At 36.0% G+C, this 21,382-nt stretch overlaps 3 protein-coding genes across 9 annotated transcripts; 2 read left to right on the top strand and 1 right to left on the bottom strand.

Moving 5' to 3' along the window:
• Window positions 1-6,216: 6,216 nt before the first annotated feature.
• Window positions 6,217-11,743, top strand: LOC113697833 (uncharacterized). 7 transcript variants are annotated; one of them, XR_011817849.1, is made up of 8 exons: window positions 6,217-6,430; window positions 6,649-6,789; window positions 7,244-7,461; window positions 7,553-7,794; window positions 7,872-8,118; window positions 9,011-9,880; window positions 10,979-11,102; window positions 11,202-11,743. XR_011817849.1 is itself a non-coding variant. In XM_072058107.1 (6 exons), the coding sequence occupies exons 1-6, from the start codon at window positions 6,666-6,668 to the stop codon at window positions 10,949-10,951; spliced, it is 1,719 nt and encodes a 572-aa protein (XP_071914208.1). In that variant the 5' UTR covers window positions 6,217-6,665; the 3' UTR covers window positions 10,952-11,743. The 7 variants fall into 7 exon arrangements, 2 of the variants coding, with proteins under 2 accessions (XP_071914208.1, XP_071914207.1); XR_011817851.1 differs by having other exon boundaries at window positions 6,217-6,789; window positions 10,934-11,102; XR_011817852.1 differs by having other exon boundaries at window positions 6,217-6,789; window positions 10,934-11,102; window positions 11,250-11,743.
• Window positions 11,744-12,140: 397 nt separating this feature from the next.
• Window positions 12,141-17,474, top strand: LOC113699574 (probable serine/threonine-protein kinase At1g54610). The gene is made up of 7 exons (XM_027219944.2): window positions 12,141-12,823; window positions 13,247-13,531; window positions 13,843-14,160; window positions 14,485-14,706; window positions 15,201-15,295; window positions 16,365-16,473; window positions 16,801-17,474. The coding sequence occupies exons 1-7, from the start codon at window positions 12,413-12,415 to the stop codon at window positions 17,140-17,142; spliced, it is 1,782 nt and encodes a 593-aa protein (XP_027075745.1). The 5' UTR covers window positions 12,141-12,412; the 3' UTR covers window positions 17,143-17,474.
• Window positions 17,475-18,680: 1,206 nt separating this feature from the next.
• LOC113697829 (lycopene beta cyclase, chloroplastic/chromoplastic-like) lies at window positions 18,681-21,161 on the bottom strand. The gene is made up of 2 exons (XM_027217419.2): window positions 18,993-21,161; window positions 18,681-18,861 (listed from the first exon to the last, which is right to left on the bottom strand). The coding sequence occupies exon 1, from the start codon at window positions 20,553-20,555 to the stop codon at window positions 19,029-19,031; it is 1,527 nt and encodes a 508-aa protein (XP_027073220.1). The 5' UTR covers window positions 20,556-21,161; the 3' UTR covers window positions 18,681-18,861; window positions 18,993-19,028.
• Window positions 21,162-21,382: the final 221 nt, after the last annotated feature.

The raw sequence follows: 21,382 nt of genomic DNA on the forward strand, positions 1-21,382 counted from the left end.
GAGGGGGTTGCATTTCAACCGCATAGGCAGAGACTTTTTGAGAATGTGAAATATTTTGCAGTGTTTTACAAGTTATAGGTACAAGTGAGGAAAACTTGTGGTTAAGTATATTAACCGAAATACCCTTATTTATAGACATTTAAAATTTTATGTTGTTGAAACATATGCATATTTATGGTATATGCAATTAATCTGCAACCATTTATTGCTTTTGGTACAACACACATAAGCCTGTGGTTTGTGAAATTACTTAAATAACCTTCGCACATCATATGTGCGGTCATTACGAAAAGAAAAAGTCATGACCATAAATACGGCAATTGAATCACACGGTCATTACTGAAATGGCCTTCACACATCATAAGTCTGTCGTTTAACTAATGATCACTAAACTTGGAAATCACTTGTATAGGGAGCCCACAAGTGAAAGGAAATAAAAAAAAGCCAACCTTGCTCAACCGTCACCGTGGTTAGATCTTAAGTGTGGAAGCACCTCCTTTTAGACCTCATTCTCTATGATTTATACTTGAATTTAATGGCAAAAAACGTGGGCCTACTAATGGCTCATGAGTTTCGAGAATTGGGTTTTCTCTTGCAACTTTTGTCTAAAACAGAATGTCGCATCGTTTCCCCTCTCACCTGAACTTATGGCCGAAACACTCCATTTCTTTCTCATTATAGCCTCAATTAAATAGCCAGACGTTGGTAAGTTAATGCCCAACGGTTGCGTCGGTTATGATTGTTTCCATGCCTCCTCTTCACCTTCTTCAGTTTTAACATTTTCATATTTTGGGGTTGAGATATTTTTTTTATGCTCTTATACTGCATAAATCCTAGGCATGGAACAATCACCACCCATTGAAGCAAGAAGTTGCGGAGGGTCCGACCGACAATCTTTATGAGGGTCATTAAGTTAATTTGGGATTTGATGAGGCTTTCACTTGGCCTCTGCTTCATTTTGGTCCCATGATTTCTTCATTCTGCTATGGCTTGTCCTTAATCACCTTCTATTAGTAAGTTAATGACTCACTCACTTGAAGATCGACCGAATGTGGACATTAGCAGTGTGTAGTCCTTCACCACATAACTCCTTCAACTTACTTGCTTCCTTAAGCCAACAACTGACTTGCTTCCTTAAGCCAAAGGCACCAAGCGTAACTACTACGACAAGAAAAAGCACTAACATCCTTGCGTTGCCTCCACTTTCAACTTCAGTAGTTAGAGTAGTTGAAGCAGGAAGTTGCGGAGGGCCCTCAATCATGTATGCTCTACACTCATCATGTAGATGCTGAAGTTAGGACCAAAATGAAGAAACCACCAAGAAGCAATGCATCTGACTGCTGTCTATTACAGTATCTACATGAGTTTACTACTATTCGTATCACTAAATAAGTAGACATACATGATATCTTATTTAACATACTCTGCTATCTATCTCGTAGTTATTACCTGAAATAATTTCATAAATATTTGCCCGTACACCTTTGGAAACTTGCTGCATCTAATTATTTGTGTTCGGGAACTTCCTGATTCTAATATTGGAAGACTCTTATGTTGTTTGTCTTATAACAATACATGTTTCTAATTATTTATTGCAACGTATTATTCTCGCAATGTATTATTATTTGTCCAACCAAAAAACATTCTTTAACTACAGGCACCAAACACCCGCGTGATACGCGGGCACTCCTCCTCTAGTCTTATAATTAATAAAGATCAATAATATACAATGACGAAAAAAAAGAAGTATTATGGAAACATTTGTTGTATTCATGAAAGCAGGGACTAAGGAGTTGGGGCCAACTTCGCTTGAATAGTCTCCGTTTAATAACAAAAACAGCAAAACCACTAGGCCACCACCTAAGTGGATGGGGTGAACCCTTGCCTCCCGTCCAAAAAATGTCACATCTAAGTGGTTTGTTTCTGAAAAATCTAGGTGGGTGTGCTGTGCATCCGTCTGATCCGGTGGTGGTTCAGTTCTCTCTGAGTTACCCCTGGACCTTTTTAGATCCGCCCCCTCCCCCTTAATGTAGGATAGAATAGGTTTATCGTCTCCGAAAAAAAAAATAATAAAATAGCAAGCTTACGTTTGTGAGAACAATTTGTCACTTTTTTGGGTACTTTCTAATTCCATCCGTATAAACGAAGATGTTTGGGATTATTATGGACTTTTTCTCTTTCGGTATTCTTTTTGGAAAAGGAAAAAGGACAAGGCTCCTAAGCACAATAATATGCAAATTAATTCAAAAGAGAAAGGAGCTTTCTCGTATACTATTACTAGTTTTTATTACTATAATAATAGGTGTCAAGAACGCCTCAGTTTATTGATTAAAATTGAAGTTCTAGAAATTAGAGATTCTTGATCATAATCTTTTTGCTTCATTCCTACATTTTAAATCTCACCCCTCCCCTTGCTGCAACAAGTATTTTGCTAGTCCTACATGATTTGGCCCGAACATGGTACGTCATTCCCAAAATCGTGAAAACAAAGAGAGAAAAAAATTTGTGCAAATTACAAAAAAGAAGCTAAGGCCTTATTTGAATTACAATTTTTCTCTAAATTTTTTTTATATTTTCCATGCACGCATTTTTTACTCATCTTTTATCTCATAGATATTCAATCACCATAGTATATTTTTCTATAAATACCGTAAAACATAGCAATCTAAACGATTTTGGGATGCATTAAATATATTTTTTTAGGTAGGATTTATTAAACTTTAGCCACAAGTCCCAAGCACTCCCAGCTCTCCATCCATGAATATCAGAAGAATATCGATTTATAGACTACTGGCTTGGCCTGTAAATTGGTGGCCTATAAAAACATACTTTCTCCGTCTCAATTATTTTTTTATTTTTTGAAAATTCAAAATTTTAAAAATAGTGATTTAATTGTTATGTTTGTGCTTCTATTTTCAATCCTATTCCCACAAATTCAAATTTTGAATTTGAATGGTAACATGTATATGATTTTAAAGAATGGACTATATTGGAAGAAAAGATTAAAAAATGCCTTGACTTTCTTAACACAATAAACATTTTAGAATATTCCAAAATGAAAGTATAGCAATTTCAATGACAGGAAGGGAGCAATACGTTTGAGAATTTCAGGATAATCATTTTCCCATGATGCTTGGTAATCAATTCAAAGGCATATGCTCTCTATCGTAGTATGTAATATATTGGGGGGGGGGGGGACCTTTTAGATCTCTCTCTCCCTCTTTCTTTCTTGCTTATTTTTTTTATCTTTAATTTTTTTAAGAATATTCTAACAAGTACGACCTAAAAATTGGTGCACAAATTGTTATTCTAATATGTGGTACGAAGATGTAGGACAAGAATAAGAAGTGAGCTCGATATAAATTTTTTTTTTTTACATAACAAAACTTTAAAATTGCAATTCAAGAAGTAAGTGATTACTTTACTATTTCTCTTGTTTAGGTAGTGAATTTGTTCTGTTTGGCACTTGAGTTTTTTGTCAAGTTTATCTGCTACAAGTTTTTTAAAAATTTTAACTACAGTAATCTCAAAAAATTCAAAAAAAAAATTCAAAAACTTTTACAATAAATTACAGTAAAATTTTAAACAAACACGTGAAAGACTCGCTTGCCAAACGGGTCGTGATCTAGATCTAGTAGATGTAAGAGTAATTCCTAGATCGGAGGCTACTTTTATGGATTCTTGCTTTTAGAGCAATTTATGTACACGTGGCGATGAATCTGGTCTGCTACCTTGCTTTTTCTAAGTTAAGTTTACGCGTAATCAGTACACATTCATATCTCCATATTCCCAAGTACTCTTTTTTTTTTTTGGGGCAAAAGTAACGAATTAATATCAGACGCAAGAAATTAGCATTTTCCAATAGGAAAGCAAGAGAAAGAATGCAAAGTTACGTACTAAATCTTACACTTCTCCATGAGGGTTCATTTTTTTTTTCTCATGAGGGTGCATTTGATAAAAAACCGAATTTTGAAATCTGAAATTTTAAGTCTAAAATCTGAATCCATTAAGTTATTGAATAGTTAAATTAAATTTGAAACATTTGAATGTATATCACATTAAGTAATAAGTGAATAGATTATCACTTATTTTTTGGAGCAAGTTTTGCGTATGAAATTCAGTGTCACTTAATTAATTTAGATGTTCAATTTTTTGCTATTAAACGACACACGATGAGATATAAATCTATTAAATTTAAATGTCGAATTGGGTTAAGTGTCGATCTCTATATTAAGATGGGTTCGATTGAAATGGAACTTAATTATTTTAGTACATATCTCTTTTTCGGGGGTAAATTTTCAACAAATATCCCATGCCAAAACTTAAGCCTTTCTAGTAGTAAACATTTATCTATGACTGTAGGATTTTTCTAATTGGATAGGGTACCTGTAAACACTCAATTTAATTTATTATCACCAAGTAACATTGGTTGTGTTTTTATATGAGATTATTTGAGATAATCTTTTGGAAAGACAATGTAGCTCTTTTTTATAATATAATGTATGTGAAATAAAAAGATAAGAAGGTGATTGAAAAATATACTTGTGATGCAATCTTTTTTTTTTTTTATTACTTGTGATGCAATCAAATAATTTTTTGGAAATAATAAGTTATCCAAACAAACTTTGATATGACTACGATTTGCAATACGCTAACATTTGAAGTCCCATTTGAGCAGTGTAGTGAATAACCTCTATTCATATAAGATGATTGTACATTGAAGTGGGTAAAGAAAAAATGCTAGGAATAAATGCACTTGTGTTGAATACTGCTTATAAACCATACTCCTTTTTTTTTTTGGGTTTTTTGAATGAAGCTTATAAACCAACTAGTCAATACCAAATTGACCATCACATGAAATTTAAGACTCTTCCATCTGCGGTTCAAAAAATTTAAAGGTTGATTAAGTGTTCAAGTATTTTTAATTATATTATTTGGATACATAGTTAAGTAAGTATTTATTGTATTGAATAATGTATAATTTTATATATTTTAAATATATTTATCTCTTTATTTAGTTCATAATACAAGATAAAATGATTAAATTTAATGTATTTTTTTAAACACAAAAACTATCCTAAAAGCACAAAATTTTAGCTTTTGCTAAAAGCGCATTTAACACAAAAAACTCCATTTCTAATTTCATCATATGATGTTTATCAAACACTTTAAAAATACTTTTAACACCCAAAAGTTTTTTCTTTTTTAACTCAAAAGCACTGCAAACCCAAATCAGGCCTAGATCTTTTATAATTTAGACATCACTAATCCCTCTACATAAAAGCATCTATTTTCCCTTTTTTTTTTAAAAAAAATTGTTTGATCAAGTCCTTTTCCATTAAAAATAAGATAGTATAGGTCCTAGACTTTTGTTAAAAAAAAAAAGATAATTGTAGTAATAATAAAGTAAAAAATAAGGATTAAGTTTTTATAAACTATTAATGTAGAGTTTTCGCTTACATTTGTAGTTATTGATATATGCCATCTATGTAAAAACTAAATTTCAAATCTAAAATTAGATTATGCTGCTAGGGGTGGAAATGGGTTTACTCAAACCGAATACCCACATGTTCAAGGTTGTTTGATTATTTTAACGAGTTTAAAATTTTGTTTAAACTGGATTTATTTATTTGTTGAATCTAGTTTGAATGAATTTTTTTTCATTGAATTTGAATGTTATCAAATATCACACTTTTAATCTTAACTTGACTAGTTGTTGAATCAAGATCGAATGAGTTCTTACCAAATCCAACTTAATTCGAGTATCAAGTACTTTGATATCTTTCAATCCTATATGCGACATACATCCAATATCGTACGTGTATACATTGATAGTGTATAAAAAATTTACCCATCAAGAATAATGCTTGTACTATTAAAACTTAAAAGCACAAAAATTTTTTTTTTTAGAAAGCACAAAATTTGTTGATTGTCCCTTGGACCGGCCACTAGCACAAATAGTTGGACAAATCTCATTCTCAAAACTCACAAGTAAATGATTATTTGGCCCAATCAACATCAAACACCACGGAAATGGGCACACAGAAGGGAGCCCCGAAATCCATAGTCAGGTGGGCTTCCCCAAATTTTTTGATCCAACTTTATTTAGAAACAATAAACCAACGTGGCAAAATATCATTGGATATTTGGATTTGAGAGAAACTCATTTAAATAATTTTTTTCTTCTCCTATAAATGCCAAACGCCAGATCAGCTCGCCTTCACATTCAAATTAAAAAAATTCAAGGCGGCTCTTTCTCTCTCCTCTTTCCCCAAATTCTTCCCGCCACGATTTCTCAATCTCTCTCTCTCTCTCTCGCTCGATTTTACCAGACAAATTCAAAGTTCAATTCTACCTTGAATTTTACTCATCGAAGTTTAATCGAATTTCTGACAGATTTCAATTGTTGATGTCTTGATGAATTTCACTTGTACGGTTCTGCATGTCCAATTATAACGCATAAACCCTAGATTTTTTCCCCTCGTTTGTGTTTTTTTTTTTTGGGCTTTTAATGTTTTTTTTCTGGTTGATTTAAACTAGTTTATCTGCTGTGGACGTTTTTGTAAATAATTCTTGGGTTAATTGGTAGTTTTGAAATGATAAATTTTATTTGAATTTGTTCTTCTGGTGACGCGATGGAATTTGCAGAAGAAAGTTGAGGCAAGATGAAAGCTTCAGGTCAGCGGAAGAGAAAGGTAGGAGAGGTTTCTGAAGAGAATCGGAAAAGTATTGGTGCGGTAATGAAGAAATCTGCAAATGGAAGCTGTAAACGGCGTCCGAAACCAGCAGGTAAGCAGCTTTGAAAAAAAAAAGCTTTTTCTGATTTAAGATTTTACTCCTAATTGTATCTTCTTCGGGACCCATTCTTATTGTTATCCATTAATTCTTTCTTCTTCTTCTTTTTTTTTTTTGGTAAGATACAGCTGCAGCATTGCTTTCCTTTTGTGTTTTTTTTTTGGCTAGTTTGGTTCATTATGAGTGTCCAATTTAAATGTTTTATCATTTATGGAAATTACATTTGGGTGTTCGCTAATTGGTTGCTTAGGGATTTCTAGATGACTTATTCTGCCCGTTCCACTTTTTTGGTTGTTATTGTTTGAATACCCCCGAACTCACTTTCAAATGGTATCGTTAGAAAAAAAAAAGGTTGCATGAGGGGAAAGATATACAAGGAACTCAATTAGAGCCGGATGTCTGTTTACACGGCACTAATTTTTCATGTCTTCGACCTTCTTGTTTTCAGGGGAGTGTAAACTTTTGTTGCCCAAAAATGACCTAAAGGAGAAACCTTCAACAACTGCTCATTCACCTGGTGAAACAACTAAAGTTACTAACCCATCTAATAAGGAAACAGCGAAGGTTCAAAACGTCAAGGTTCAGAAGGGAGACAGATTGACTTCTTCAAAGATTAAATTGCAGCTCTTTCCAGTAAATTCAATGACTCGGTTGAAGTTGGAGAAGGTGAAATTGTTACTGTGATCATGAACGAGTTGGATTTTTGAATGAAATTCAGGATATTCAAAGTGACACTGTGTTCATTTGACTTTTTTAGGATGGTCATAATCCATTCTTGGAACTCACTCTAAGTGTTCAGAAGAAAGTTTCATCTGTGATTAAGCACCTTAATACCAAGTGGGGCTGTTCTAGTGCAGCGCTTGGAGAGCTTATGCTTTTTCCCTATGATGTAAGATTGGAAAACATTGCTTCATCCAGAAGCTGGACTTCAGATTGTGGTAGCTTTACCGCTGGAGAGCTGCATGAGGCTCTAGAAACTCCTTCAATTTTTCGCTTAAAGTATGTGGACTAACTATTCCATCTAGCATGTGCTTCTAATTTGCTGTATTACGTTATGATTCTATCTTGTTATAAAGGTATGGATGGTTCACTAATCTTCATGTGGAGGCTTGTGGGGTTTCTCTTACATCTACAGCTACGGAGGAGCAGTCAGAATCCAAGCATAGTCAGAACGACTGCAGTTTGTTTTCAAGGATGACACATGATCAAAGGAAAACTATTACTGCTGCAAGTCAAGGGATCCAAAGCCCAATCAACATGCATGAAGAGGAGGATGTAGCCAGAACTAAGCAGATGCCAACTTTGTTATCTGTTGACCATGTGGTAATTTTTTTATGTTTTGCTGTCTAGGTTTGATTTTAATCTAACACATGCCAAAGCATTTCAAGTGAATATCTACTCGCTTTCAAATCATTAGTGACTTCCCAGTTTTGGCCTTTTGTGCTACACCTATGAATTACAAGATTGAGTGCTTAAGTTTTGACCGTTCATTGTTACAAAAGGTTTCAAAAGGATTTTGCATTTGATTTCACCAAAAAATCTTGCTGCCACAATTTTGAATTGTTAAGGTGATTTATATTATTCATAAACAATTTGATTTATAAATCCATAATCAATTTGTTAAGCCCTTTTGCAAGACTGATGTGTATTAGATGAGTAGAAGTTTTATTCAGGCAATAGAAATTTATGTGACTTCTCGTCAGAGCAATTTTGAGATGTTCAGAGGCATTTGAGGCATAATATGCTTGTCGTTTTAAAGTTTGAACAGTTTGCAATTATCTGATTTGTAGATTGTTGTTAACTTAGCTTCCAAATTAGGCATGATTATAGTGTTACATAGTAGCACAATAAGAAACGTATTGTAGTGTAACATTTTTAGTGGACTTTAATGGAAACCTATTGAAGGGATCACATTGATAGAGTAACTAAAGTAGCAATATTACAAATTTGGATCCTCTAGTTGCACATGGTTGTTGTGGTTGTTATGGCACATGGAATTGGACAGAATTAAGGGTTGACTGCCCAACATAAACTTTGAGAGTCTATGAGTAGGTTTTTTTTGGAGCACACGACTGTTATTTTTTAAATATAATGAACTGCAACCATTTTTTTGGCAAATACTTGCCTAAGGGGCTGGCATATTTGGCTCCAGTATGTTGTTTAAAATGAATTTGCAATTGGTTTTCTTTATCAAACTGGCTGCATATTATTTTAGGTCGTCAATGATGTTCCTCTACCCCCAGCAGTATCATGGGATGACAGCTTCACTAGCTTGAGCATAGGAGGTTTGCTATCTGAAGCTTCTTTGCTAAATAAGATAAATAATCCCACTGAAGGATCAGACAACAAATCCAACTTGCAGCCTATTGAGTTAGTTTCTGATATAAGCATAGGAGCTTTGCTGTCTGAGGCATCTTTGCTGGACAAGATCAATAATCATGAACAGAGATCATGCAAGTCTTTAAGCTTCCAGCTAACTCAGCCAGTGTCTGATTCATGTAGAAGGGACTTGATGTCTGGGGTGTCCTATCAATGCAATGTTGAGAACCCTGATTTGAAGGCAGAAAATGAAAAAGGATTTCAGCCTGTTTACTCAGCTTCAGAAATAGTTATTGGTGGCTTACAGTCTGAAGAATCCTTGCAAGGCAAGATTAATGCCTTTGATGCAGCATCCAGCAGGCCAGGACCGAAGCCAACTATGGAGAATGGAGCTTCACAATTTTTATTTCCATGGGATGATAGTATGATATCCTTGAGTATTGGAGGCTTGCTCTCTGAAGCATCCTTACAACGGTACTTTAGTTGTTGCAACCCAAAGTCAAAAGAGGCTGCATCAAGCGTTACCTTAAATTCATCTGAACCTTTTGCTGCCTCACAACTTAATTTACATCCTCCAGCGCCTAAGTCACTTGTACCTGACTCATTCTCTTCTATCTTGGATGCTGAAGAGACATGCCATGCCTTTTCCTTTGAAAATCTCTCTTCATCAAGAAAAAAATCTATGACTTCTGATGGAGGAGACAAATCTACGGGATCCTGCAATGCCTTCAAATCAAAGACATCCACACCGCCTCATACAAATGAGGTTTGTTGAATCTTGCTATAGCTTGACTGCTGTAAACATTGGGAACAGTTGGTTTATACTAATAGATGTCAAGGTTATATTTTGTGTGTCAAAGATGATTTTTGAGCCAAAGGTACAAGTTGATTTACAGCATTCTTTGTTCATATCTAATCTGGAAGTTGAGCCAATGGATGTACTAAATCATCTGCACTGGCTTCCAAGTTAGTATACCTTTGCAAGCAAACTTCTTGGCTTCATTTTTGATAGCTTGTTTGAAATTGATGACTTGCAAAATTTAGTTGAAGCACTGTTTGAAACTAGCAATTACATTCCAAAATGATCTTAATTGAAGTATATGTACTACTTATAAAAATGATGTGAAGTGATTCGATGATCTAGAGTGAGGTCTCTTTGCTATTCTTGTGGGAAGAAATTGTCACCAGAGCTTGGGGTTTCATTTTATGAATTGAACAAGTCTTAGTAAGCTTGGGATTTTTTTTTATATGGTCAGTTTCGTTAATATCATGGTCTATCTATTTTTAGATTAGCCCCTTATAGAATAGTGCTTGGTCCTTGTGTTTGAAGGAGATTTGTCAGCAATTACTGGGCTATATTTGTCAGCTTGCTGAATGTTATTCCTAGGATTCAGAAGTCAACTATAGCGTTGTACCTGAAGCACCACATTTTTTGTGCAGTTTAATGAGCTGGTGCACATTGTATCTATGACTTTGTAATATGCTATTTCAATAACATAGTTTAATGAGCTGAATGTTATTCCTAGGCTTCAGAAGTCAACTTCAGTGTTGTACCTGAAGCACCACATTTTTTGTGCGGTTTAATGAGCTGGTGCATATTGTGTCTATAACTTAGAAATATGCTATTTCAATAACGCAAGTTTTTTTAGTTTCTATCAATCTTCTAGCACTCTGCCTGACATGATGCTGTTTCTCATTCTTGATTCACTAATTCATGAAAATTGTCTTCTTGGTCGAGGAGGTTATATTAACTTACGGAACCATCTAATAGTAGATTAAATCTGTTGTATAACATCTGGAGCTGATGATTTTTGGTCAGCTGGCTGGCACTTGTTAAGAGACTTTTCTGTTGCTGATCTTGTAGCTCGACGAACCAAGCCAAGCTTGCAAATGATCCTGCTGACCAGAAACTGATGACTAAAGTTTTGCCTCATCGTCAAGGAGCGTCTGATGAAGCCAGCAGCCTTGGGCTAAGAGCAAATAAATGCGTATGTAAATCAAACATTTTTCATGGTGCTCTCTCTGGGTCATGTCATTAATCAAATTAGGCAAATAGTTGACATTCTTTATCACGATGGCATTCGCAGAACGAGTTCATGGGACCCTTTGATCCGAGTCTACCCACTGCACTGCAGGTTACTACTGGTGGAGACGGTCTTAGTCTCAGCGGATTTGTTTGGTAGCTCTCAAATTTCTGTGGTGAAAGAAAGCAAATCAACTTGAAACCACTTGAGGAAAAAGTTCTAGAAACTGAGAAATTTGTGTTTCCTTACCTGGTAGTATTGCAAAGACAGATTTGGTTCGTTGTGTAGGAGGAATGATAGTTGCAAGGAAAATTTGCAAATTGACCATGGCAAGAATTACATCTTGCTTTGGATCATATACAAATTAGGAAATCCCCAAATTGGGATTTCAGGTATAGATTAGTTAATGGTATGTGAATTTTGGTGTCTTCACCACATTTTTAAAAATTAGAGCAAAGAGATTTTTCTTGTGAGTTGTGACTGCCTGGTGGTCAGAGTTACAGTTAAGCAATTAAAGTTGCTGATAAATATCTGATACTTGGCCGAACAATTTGGTGTTGTATGAGGGTCGAGAATACGCAGTATCCATTATAACTTTCTGATCATTGTTTTTGTATTCTTTTTTCTTATTCTTCTGTTTGGCTTAATTGAATAGTCATTTCACTTATGATTTTTGAACTATTCAATCAATTTAGATTAAATTGTTAAATGGGGGAATATGTTTTTGGTTATTAGCTCAAAGCGTGCTACTACTGGTAGGGATTAACAAAATAATTTTTCTCTTAATGGGCAGTGGCTCTAAGAAGAATTATTCAAGATTTTGCTAATTTATACACTGAAAACTACTTAAAACTAGCGATGAAAGGAGAAAATTGGAGCAAAAGAACTTTCAAAAAGTTTGAAGTTGAAATTTCTTAACTAGAGACGACGAAATTCCTTGAAATAATGGTCCAATATTCATTGGTAATGTCTACGTATTGTTTCCAACCTTGGTTCTTTCTTGCGACGGAGAAAGCAGAGGCCATCACTGGCTCTAATTCTAGCATGTATATCACAGTAGCCGGCCAAAGTGACAAGGACATCACCTGTCATTTTCATCTCGTAAATTCTTTTTCAGACACTTTGTTTTGATCAAAATGCCCGAAGAATGTCATAGTTACGATGATCAGCACTTATGGTTCCTGTAATACAACAACATTTCCTAGTCATTATCGTCACTTAGATACTCAGAAAAAGTCTAAGAAGACTCGGAGACTCGCCGCGGTGAAGTGATCATGGGATGCGTTCAGGCCAAAGGTGGATCATTCACACCTACTAGGAATCTAGACAGGTTGAAGAACGAAAATTTATATGTTAGAGGTGGCCATAGTGGCGAACAAAAAGTTATTGTTGTTGGTTCAAAAGTAGTGCATATTAAGGATTTGAAGAGGGATTCAAGGCCTCAAGATAATGTTAAGAATGTGGCTGTTGGGATTAATGGAAGTGGAGAAGATAGAAAAATCAGCAGAGAAGGTGAGAAAGAAGGTGATCATGGTGGGAATGTTTCGCGGAGGATTAGTATTAAGCAGATTGCTGGGGATGATTTCGTTGAAGGATGGCCTAAATGGCTTGTTGATAACATTCCTAGAGATGCTCTTGCTGGCTTGGTTCCAAAGAGTGCTGATTCTTATGATAAACTTGCAAAGGTCAGTATAGCAGAGAAAAATAAAATATACAAGCTGAGTTTCATTTGTTCAAGAATCAAGACTAAAAGGTTTAGCAAAAGAAGATCAAAATGAGAACACTAAAATGGTGCTGTTCTTCAATATAAGTTTCATATATCGTGCAGTGCTGTCTTTTACATGTAAAGTTGCTGACTTTTGTCCTCTTCAAGTAAAATGGTATTACTGTATTACTTTCCAGTTCCTAGACATTTGAGTGTTGTTATATTTTTAGTTTATATTTCTTCCGGCTAGATTTTCTAAGAGAAACAAATTGTACTACAGTACAACGTCTGTTCATATCTACACAATCACCTTTGAAGGTGATGGATATGGCTGTTTACATATTGCTATGAAGGAGCAGAAAAGATCATGAATAAATGTTTTTCTGTTATTTGGTCTATGCAGGTAGGCCAAGGAACATATAGCAACGTGTATAAAGCTCTAGATAGGGACACTGGAAAAATAGTTGCCCTAAAGAAGATCCGTTTCAATACATCAGAACCAGAAAGTGTCAAGTTTATGGCAAGAGAAATCATCATACTAAGGAAGCTTGATCATCCTAACGTTATTAAGCTTGAAGGATTGGCCACTTCAAGGATGCAGTATAGTCTCTATTTGGTCTTTGATTTCATGCTGTCAGACTTGACCAGAATCATATCTCGTCCGGAAGGCAGGCTTACTGAGCCACAGGTCAGATAATCTGCATTTAGCAACTCAAGTTATCATCAGAAACTTTTTTCTGGTAGCTTTTTGAAGCCATATAAACAACTTGAATATTGAGAGTGAATGTTCTCCCGGTATATTACTCAGAAAATTTACAAGGCATGGTTCTGAAAAAATTTGTATTACAGAAAGAATAAATGAGTGTTACTCGTCAAAAAGTTTGTAGTACAGAAACAGCATGTGGCACGACTGGGATAGTGGGATATAGTCATGCTTCCTTGAGAGAATTAAGAGTATCTTATTCGCGAAATTTGGCACTTAAATATTTCTTGATGCAGGTGAAGAGTTACATGCAGCAGCTGCTCTCAGGTCTACAGCATTGCCATGAGAGAGGAATTCTGCATAGGGACATTAAAGCATCTAACTTGCTGATTGATAAAAATGGAATGCTCAAAATCGCAGATTTTGGCCTTGCTAACTTCTATCAGCCTAAACCAAAGCGGCCCCTAACAAGCCGAGTTGTCACGTTATGGTATAGAGCTCCAGAACTTCTTCTAGGTTCTACTGATTATGGAGTTGGCATTGATCTTTGGAGTGCCGGATGTCTTCTAGGGGAGATGTTTGAAGGAAGGCCTATCATGCCCGGCAGAAATGAGGTAAACTTCTGCATAAATCCTTGAACTCAGAGGACAACTCAAGTCAACACTCTATAAATTTCGACAGCTGATCAAACACACCAAGCAAAATTTGCAAGGGACTATTTGCCTACTCTTGGTTGTTAAACAGGCTTGTAACTGCCCGAATCAAAAGCAAATTTCAAGACCAAAATGTGTTGTTTTCAATCCTTTCCAACAAACATATTTTGGAACAATGAACCGGCTTACACTGCTTAGTAGCAGAAAGTAAAGGGTCCAGTTATTTTACTTTCTAGGTTGCGTATTATTAACCTTTACAATCTATTTATCTTTACTGAGGTTCAGATTGAGCAGCTTCACAAGATCTTCAAGCTGTGTGGTTCACCTCCAGAGGACTATTGGAAGAAAGTCAAGCCACCAACAACCTTCAGACCACCTCCACATTATAAACCTTGTTTCCGGGAATCCTTTCCAAATTTACCTGATTCGGCGACAGATCTTTTGGCTACACTTCTGTCTCTTGATCCAGCATATCGTGGAACTGCTACTAGAGCTCTTGAAAGTGAAGTGAGTTGTCACATTCTGTTTTGTAGAATGATAGCCATGTTCTGCATCTTAACTATGGATGCTGAATACTGATTTTAGCTGGCAAACAAGATATCATGCTTGTCTAGATGATGGAGGATATATTTCTATCTAATTTACTAGTTACCGGAACTGTCATCATTGAAAAGTCATGGCCACGCTCTAAAACTTTATGTTGCAGTAGCCTATCCTCATGAATGATAAAAAAAAAAAAAATTGCCTACTTGAAGATGCTGGAACTTGAATTTCAGACCCAAAAATTGTTTGCTTACCTGTCAAAACCCAGTGAAAAGTATAAATATAACTGATGAACTTGGTTAAGTTCGCGACGTAGAGGCATAATCTCCACCTTTGATTGCAAATAATGCATCAGAAATGCTTTCTCACCATATGAACATTTATTCAAGTATTCAACACTTTATCGTAGTGTGAACGTTTATACTTGTTGCTTAGGTTTGCTCCTTTCATGTTTACAGTTCTTTAATACGAGCCCATTAGCATGTGATCTTTCTGGTCTGCCGGTGCTGAAAATCAAGGAGGATGACCTATCCCAATACACTGATCGCATAAGGTATGTATTTGGCAAGAATCTGAAGACTCTTTCTTTCAGAAGTCACAGTTGTTATATGTATTTTATTCATTTCTCGGATACAATGCAAAACCTTTTCTTCTTGCAGCAAAGGTTTTCTACTGCCAAGCAGTTATTGGAAGAAATTCCTAGTCTTTCTCTTCATTTATCCAAGTTAAAAGTTAATTGCAGAAGTTTCCATTTCTAGAAAACAGACATGGAGCCCGTTTGATTTCGAGTTATCCAGGAAAATTGTTTTTTTGGAATATTCTCTTGATAGATTTTCTAATTACCCTTTTATCTCATAAACATATTTCTACGAAAACTCCAATCCAGTCGGGCTGGGTGTAATGTATTTCTTACTTGAGCTTTCACTAAAGCACAAAGAGAGGACATAGTTTGACAGTTCACAATATTCACCTCAAAGAGAAGGTTGCAATCATCAAGTTTTCAGTTTGCTGGTTCTGAAATTCTGATACAACGTTGTACAATTTCATCTAAAAGCCTCAACTGTTGGAGAGGCAACAGTTTGTGTTCACAAAACGCAACACTCGAGTCGAAATGTATTCTTCAATAGCTCTAACAGACACATTACCAGCTTAGAAAGGTTCCAAAATCTAGGATCTCAGTTTATTGTCCAAAATGATATGTACAGGAGAGGATATGCCATGAGATTGTATACTTTTGAACCATGATCATTTTGCTGTCCCTTTTATTAGCATAAATGGAATCAAGAATAGAGCTTTATAACCAACTCAGAAGAGCTTCAGTTTCTTTGATTATTTGTTTTGTACTGGAAAACACCATGATAACTCAAGATAACTTGAGATGGAGGGGAAGGATAGGAGTAAATTCTTTCTTGACCTGTGGCTTAAGTCGTTAGTTTTCTTTTGTTCTTTGTACTATCTGAAGCAATTCAAGTGGTTTAGTAATGCCTATTGGCGTACCACATATCAGGCTACTATCTTCCCCATTCTTTAAAATCCACAATATACTCCTAACGTTCTGATTCTTATCCACTCTCCAGTATGGCGGTGAGATAAACTGATCACACCATTTTTTTTCCTGATAGGATCAGGGCTTCAAAAGCAAAGCAAGTGTCCCGCAGAAATCGTGAAGGGCATAAAGAAAAGGTCTCATTCCCTGAAACGGTCAAAGAAGATTATGGATCTTCAAAAGAGGTACTTAATTTTGTAATTTCTACACATCTCAAGTGTAAGTGTTACCTGGCCAAGAATCCACAGAACCCTTTGGTCTTAAATCTATAAGAGTTGTGCGTTTGAAAATAAATGACCCTCTATATGTAGAAAACAAGATATCTACCAATTTTGTGATCATGCTTTTAATTAAGCTTCAAAAGGAACTCTTAAGATAAAGAAATTACGTCACCAAGTTCCAACATTTTCCCTCGGTAAGCTATATGACCTGCTTAATTATGTTTTCCTTTCTTCACAATGGATTATATGCATCACAGACACGTTTACATTGATATACTTGTCTCATCACAGCAAGAAAAGCCAGCAGAGATAAGCTTACATAGCCAAGAGATAATGAATAGTGCAAGTAGCAGCAGCTCAAGTGCAAAACAAGGAAGGACTCATGAAAGGTCACCTCCATCTCCACGTCCAGCTTTTCATTCTCGGCAAGGCAGATCTGCAAAAACAGAGGCACATCCTAATGCACTCAAGAATATCCAGAACTATCCTCTCCTGCTAGCCTCTCTAACTGAAGCTGCCAGCCGTTTTGAACAGAACAGATTGAGTCTCAATCACAGGTCTATTTCCACAACGGACTTCAGAAATCTGGATACTGAGAAGATATCAAAACTCTTTGGCTTGGAGGATCAGTAATGCCAGGAAAAACAAACGCCTTCACTTGGACATTTCACTTTATCTGCTTACAATTTTTTTTTTTTTTCACTTTATATGTATAAGCTACTTACATATTAAGTAATGTCCATCTTGGTGGTTCTACCAAGGAAAATACTGGGTCAAAAATTATAAGAGTAGCATGTTGTCATTATGGGAATCCATCCTTCACAATCATGCTACCGAGTTTAACTAGGCATGATGGTTTATGTAAGAGTTGACAGTGTAGGAAAGTCAAATAAAAGAAAAGAGAAGTTGGTTGAACGTGTTTTGTTGTATCTAATCTGACATGAAAACAGAACTTATTGTTGATTCAACATTAATATTATGGTGCGATAATTATTCAGCACTTTTACCTTTTAGGTAAATCGATACATCCAAAAAATGGCAAATTTACATTCAATGGATTGATGAAAGACTGGATTGGTAGCAAGCACACATTTAAAGGGATGGATGAAATACTAGATCAACCTTAATTTTGCTGAACTTCTGCCCCGAGTAATTGATTTGGAATGTCAAGAAGAAGGTCAAACATAAATATAGAAACTGAATGATCATGGCATGCTGTAGTAGCCTCGACGAGAAAGGATTTCTACAGAAATTTGAAAAGCCACCAAGGATGAAAATATAGAGAATGGTGTTCATGTTTGCTTGCCGAACTTGGACCCCATTTAGGGCTGCGGTGAGTTTACAAAAGGAGTGCTTTTAAGCACTAAGAGTAGGCCTGTCAACGACCTGGACCCGGACCGGATCCGTAGGGATAATTCCGTTACTCGAATCCAAATCCGGATCCATTTTGTAAAAAAAAAAAAGGATTAGATACGAAATATAATATTCCGATCCATGTCCAACTCGAATCCGGATATAAATGAATTAATAATTTAAAAATTATATATTTATCAATATAATTTGATTAGGGTGATGTATTTAAGTAAGGTCAATTTGATTTTTTTTGTATTAGTTAGAAATTAGTTACAAATATATATTTTTTCTTATTTTTGTTAGAAATTGTAAGTTCAATAGATTTTTTTCGGGTAGACCCGACCCGGATCCGAGACTCGTTAGATCCAGATCCGGAATATAGAGTAGAAGATCCGTCGGGTAAACGGGTTGAATCCAGATCCAATATAGTATGCCGAATCCGAGTCCGGAATAATGAATTCCAACTTGCATTATTCCAACTTGAACTCGACTCGTTGACAGGCCTAACTAAGAGTACTTCTAAAGTGTTTGGTAACTAAATTTTTCAAAATTTAAAGAGCCCAACTTTAAAAGCATTTGTACCAAAAGTGTTTCTTTATAAATCACCGCAACCTCAACCCCAGGGCGGGGCTTTAGTTTCATACTTACACATGTTTCAGTATCAGTACATCCCCAAAAAGCACAACAAAGTTTCCTTCATGGACATGCTCTGGATGTTATGATTTATTCTCAAAGTCTACGTTGTTTCCAAACTCTAGCTCATTTACAGAAAGAAGGCACAGAAAGTGACAAAAGCTAAAAAATTATTGGCAAAACTATTAAAGTGACTGGATATTTCCAGCGGTGTTTGTTTGGTAAGCAAATTACGGTTCAGGATGCAAATGCACCTGGCATGGTATCTCCTTATGTACAATGGAAAGCTTTAGTCATCCTAACACACAGAACCCATACAATCCCTGTTTGCACTTTGCTCTTATAGGACGAATGCAAGAACTAAATCTGAGGTACAACCAAAAAGGAAAAAGAACAAAAAATGGAAATTGTTACACGAAAGGTTTCCCTTAAACAAGGAAACTCATTTATAACTCCTGATTGCTGAGAGGTTAACATTAGAGAGACAGATGCATCACCTTATCTGGTACATGATGACTGCAAGTCCATGTTTCTTATTCTCCATCCTGCAATAAGTTATTGATCATATTTACCAAAGGGAGAGTTCCCTTTGTCATAATCTCAAATCTTGAGGTATTGGAGGCGTGAGAGAAAAGAGAAAGCCCAAAAAGAACTAGCTCTGGAAGAAATAATCGAGATGACAAGAACCCGTGCCAGTATCGAGGTTCTAGGTTGAAAAAGGTATCAAAAAATCTTCTTGTGGCATCTAAATCAAGCTTCAACAGAATATCCATCCCAAAGCAAAAGAATTCCCTTTGGCGTCTCCTTTCTATTGGCCACAAATCTTTCCAGACTTCTGAAGATATATCTGCACCCACAGGAGTTTTATCTGAACCAAGGTATCGAACTACGGCATTGGCAACAATAGGAGCTGCTGCTAGAGTCCTTGCTACCATATACCCAGTTGAAGGGTGTACCATGCCAGCTGTACCACCAATTCCAACAACTCTCTGAGGTATTACTGGAAGAGGGCCCCCCATCGGAATCACACACCGCTCATCCTCTTCAATACTTTTAACTTTTATCCCAAGGTGCCTTAACCGAGCAACCATCCTCTCTTGAATATCCTCCATCGGAACTCCTGGACGAGCCACAAGGGAAGTTTCTTCAAGAAAAATCCTATCTGATGAAAATGGCATGGCATAAAGAAAAGTTGGTATCCTTCGGTTTCTCTCCTTTAGTACCAAGTTATTATTAAGATGTGAATCTCGCCAATCCATGAAAACCATCTTGTTTACATCAAAGGGATGCTCTTCTACTTCTGCCAAAATTCCATAAGCTACTTGGTATCCAGGATTATATGGCTTATCATACTGAACCAAACATCTAGCAAAACCAGTTGCATCTAGTACTGCAGCAGCTTGAATGGTAACACCATCATTACAGATCAACAAAGATTTGGACTCTTCATGGATAACTTTCACAACCTTAGCTTGATGAAACTTGACACCATTCACTATGCATTTTTGCATCATTTTCGATTTCAACAGTTTCCTATTAACCCTCCCATAAGGTCTATCGAGATCTTTAGTATTCTGATCATCAATATAAACAACAGCACCTGACCACGTGGCGTCGAGGCAATCTAACAAATCCATAGCCTCAAATTCATCGACCCAGACACCATAATTATTAGGCCAAATCAATTTGGGAGAAGGATCAATTGAACAAACAGAAAGCCCTGCTTCTGAGACTTGCTGTGCAACTGCAAGCCCTGCAGGGCCACCCCCTACAACAGCCAAATCCACAACCAGCCCTTTTGAGGGGTCATATAAAGGAAGTTCAAATTCAAGATTTTCTTTCTTGGTTTCAGGAACAAGTTCCAAAATAGCACTACTACTAGCCTTAATCCAACCATTTCTACCACTCCCTCCTCTAAAGCAAGATTTTTTACAACCAAACTTGCTAAATTCTTGACTAATCTGAGGCTTCAAAGAGCTCAAGGCACTAACTTTATCAGCAAAACCACACAAGGGAGACACAAAATGAAGCTTATTAGGTGTCTTCAGCAAAATCCCCATCTTTTTCCAAGTGGGTACACTTTATTTCAAGTTATTTCAAAAGGGTCTTCACAATTCTTGAAAATACAGTCTAGGTTTCAAGAAGTCTTCTACTAGCAAAAATCATAAATTCCAAAGCCAAATATTGCATAAATCCAAATGTGGGCAACTAAAAAAATGTAGACAGTAGCTACCACCACACATAACTGAGAGAACCATGAACGAAACTGAAAAGTGGGCACTCTGCAAGCTGGACAATTGGGCCAAAAGGGAAGGAGAATATGAATACTTACAAGAGAAAGAGAGAAAAATTTAGTCAGGATTTCTCTTTTGTTGCTTTGATTTGCTACTGCAATAGGTGGTGAGGCCTCCCTGGCTGCCTGCTTGTGGTGAGCTAGTGGTGGATGATATCTTCTTTACGTTTTTACAACTTTTTGGCACCGGGAAAAGGGAGGAAATGCGTCACTATTGCCATTATTGCAGTGTTTGTTTTAGAGTGGATAATACATTTGATTTGGTTGGAGATGATAGAAATCGAAGTACGGATTTTGCACCATATCATGCACCCAGCACCCACTAACTATTTTGATGAAGAAAATGGTAAGGGTCAAATGCACTACTCCTAGTTGCGCTTTGCCCTCCACAAACTCATTTAATAAACACTTTGCCTCTCTATTTGATATTTTAAAGTAAAAGTGCCTTTGCTATTTTATTTTGTTTCTTTCTTGTTTATTCATTCCCTTTTTTTTCTTTTTCACTACTTTCTTTTATTTTTTTTACTATTTCCTTTTATTTTTTACATTTCTCATGCCACTACTTTGTTTCACTTGTATGCTTAGTGTCATATT

Source organism: Coffea arabica, chromosome 7c (assembly GCF_036785885.1).
Source record: "Coffea arabica cultivar ET-39 chromosome 7c, Coffea Arabica ET-39 HiFi, whole genome shotgun sequence".
Lineage (NCBI taxonomy): Eukaryota > Viridiplantae > Streptophyta > Magnoliopsida > Gentianales > Rubiaceae > Coffea > Coffea arabica.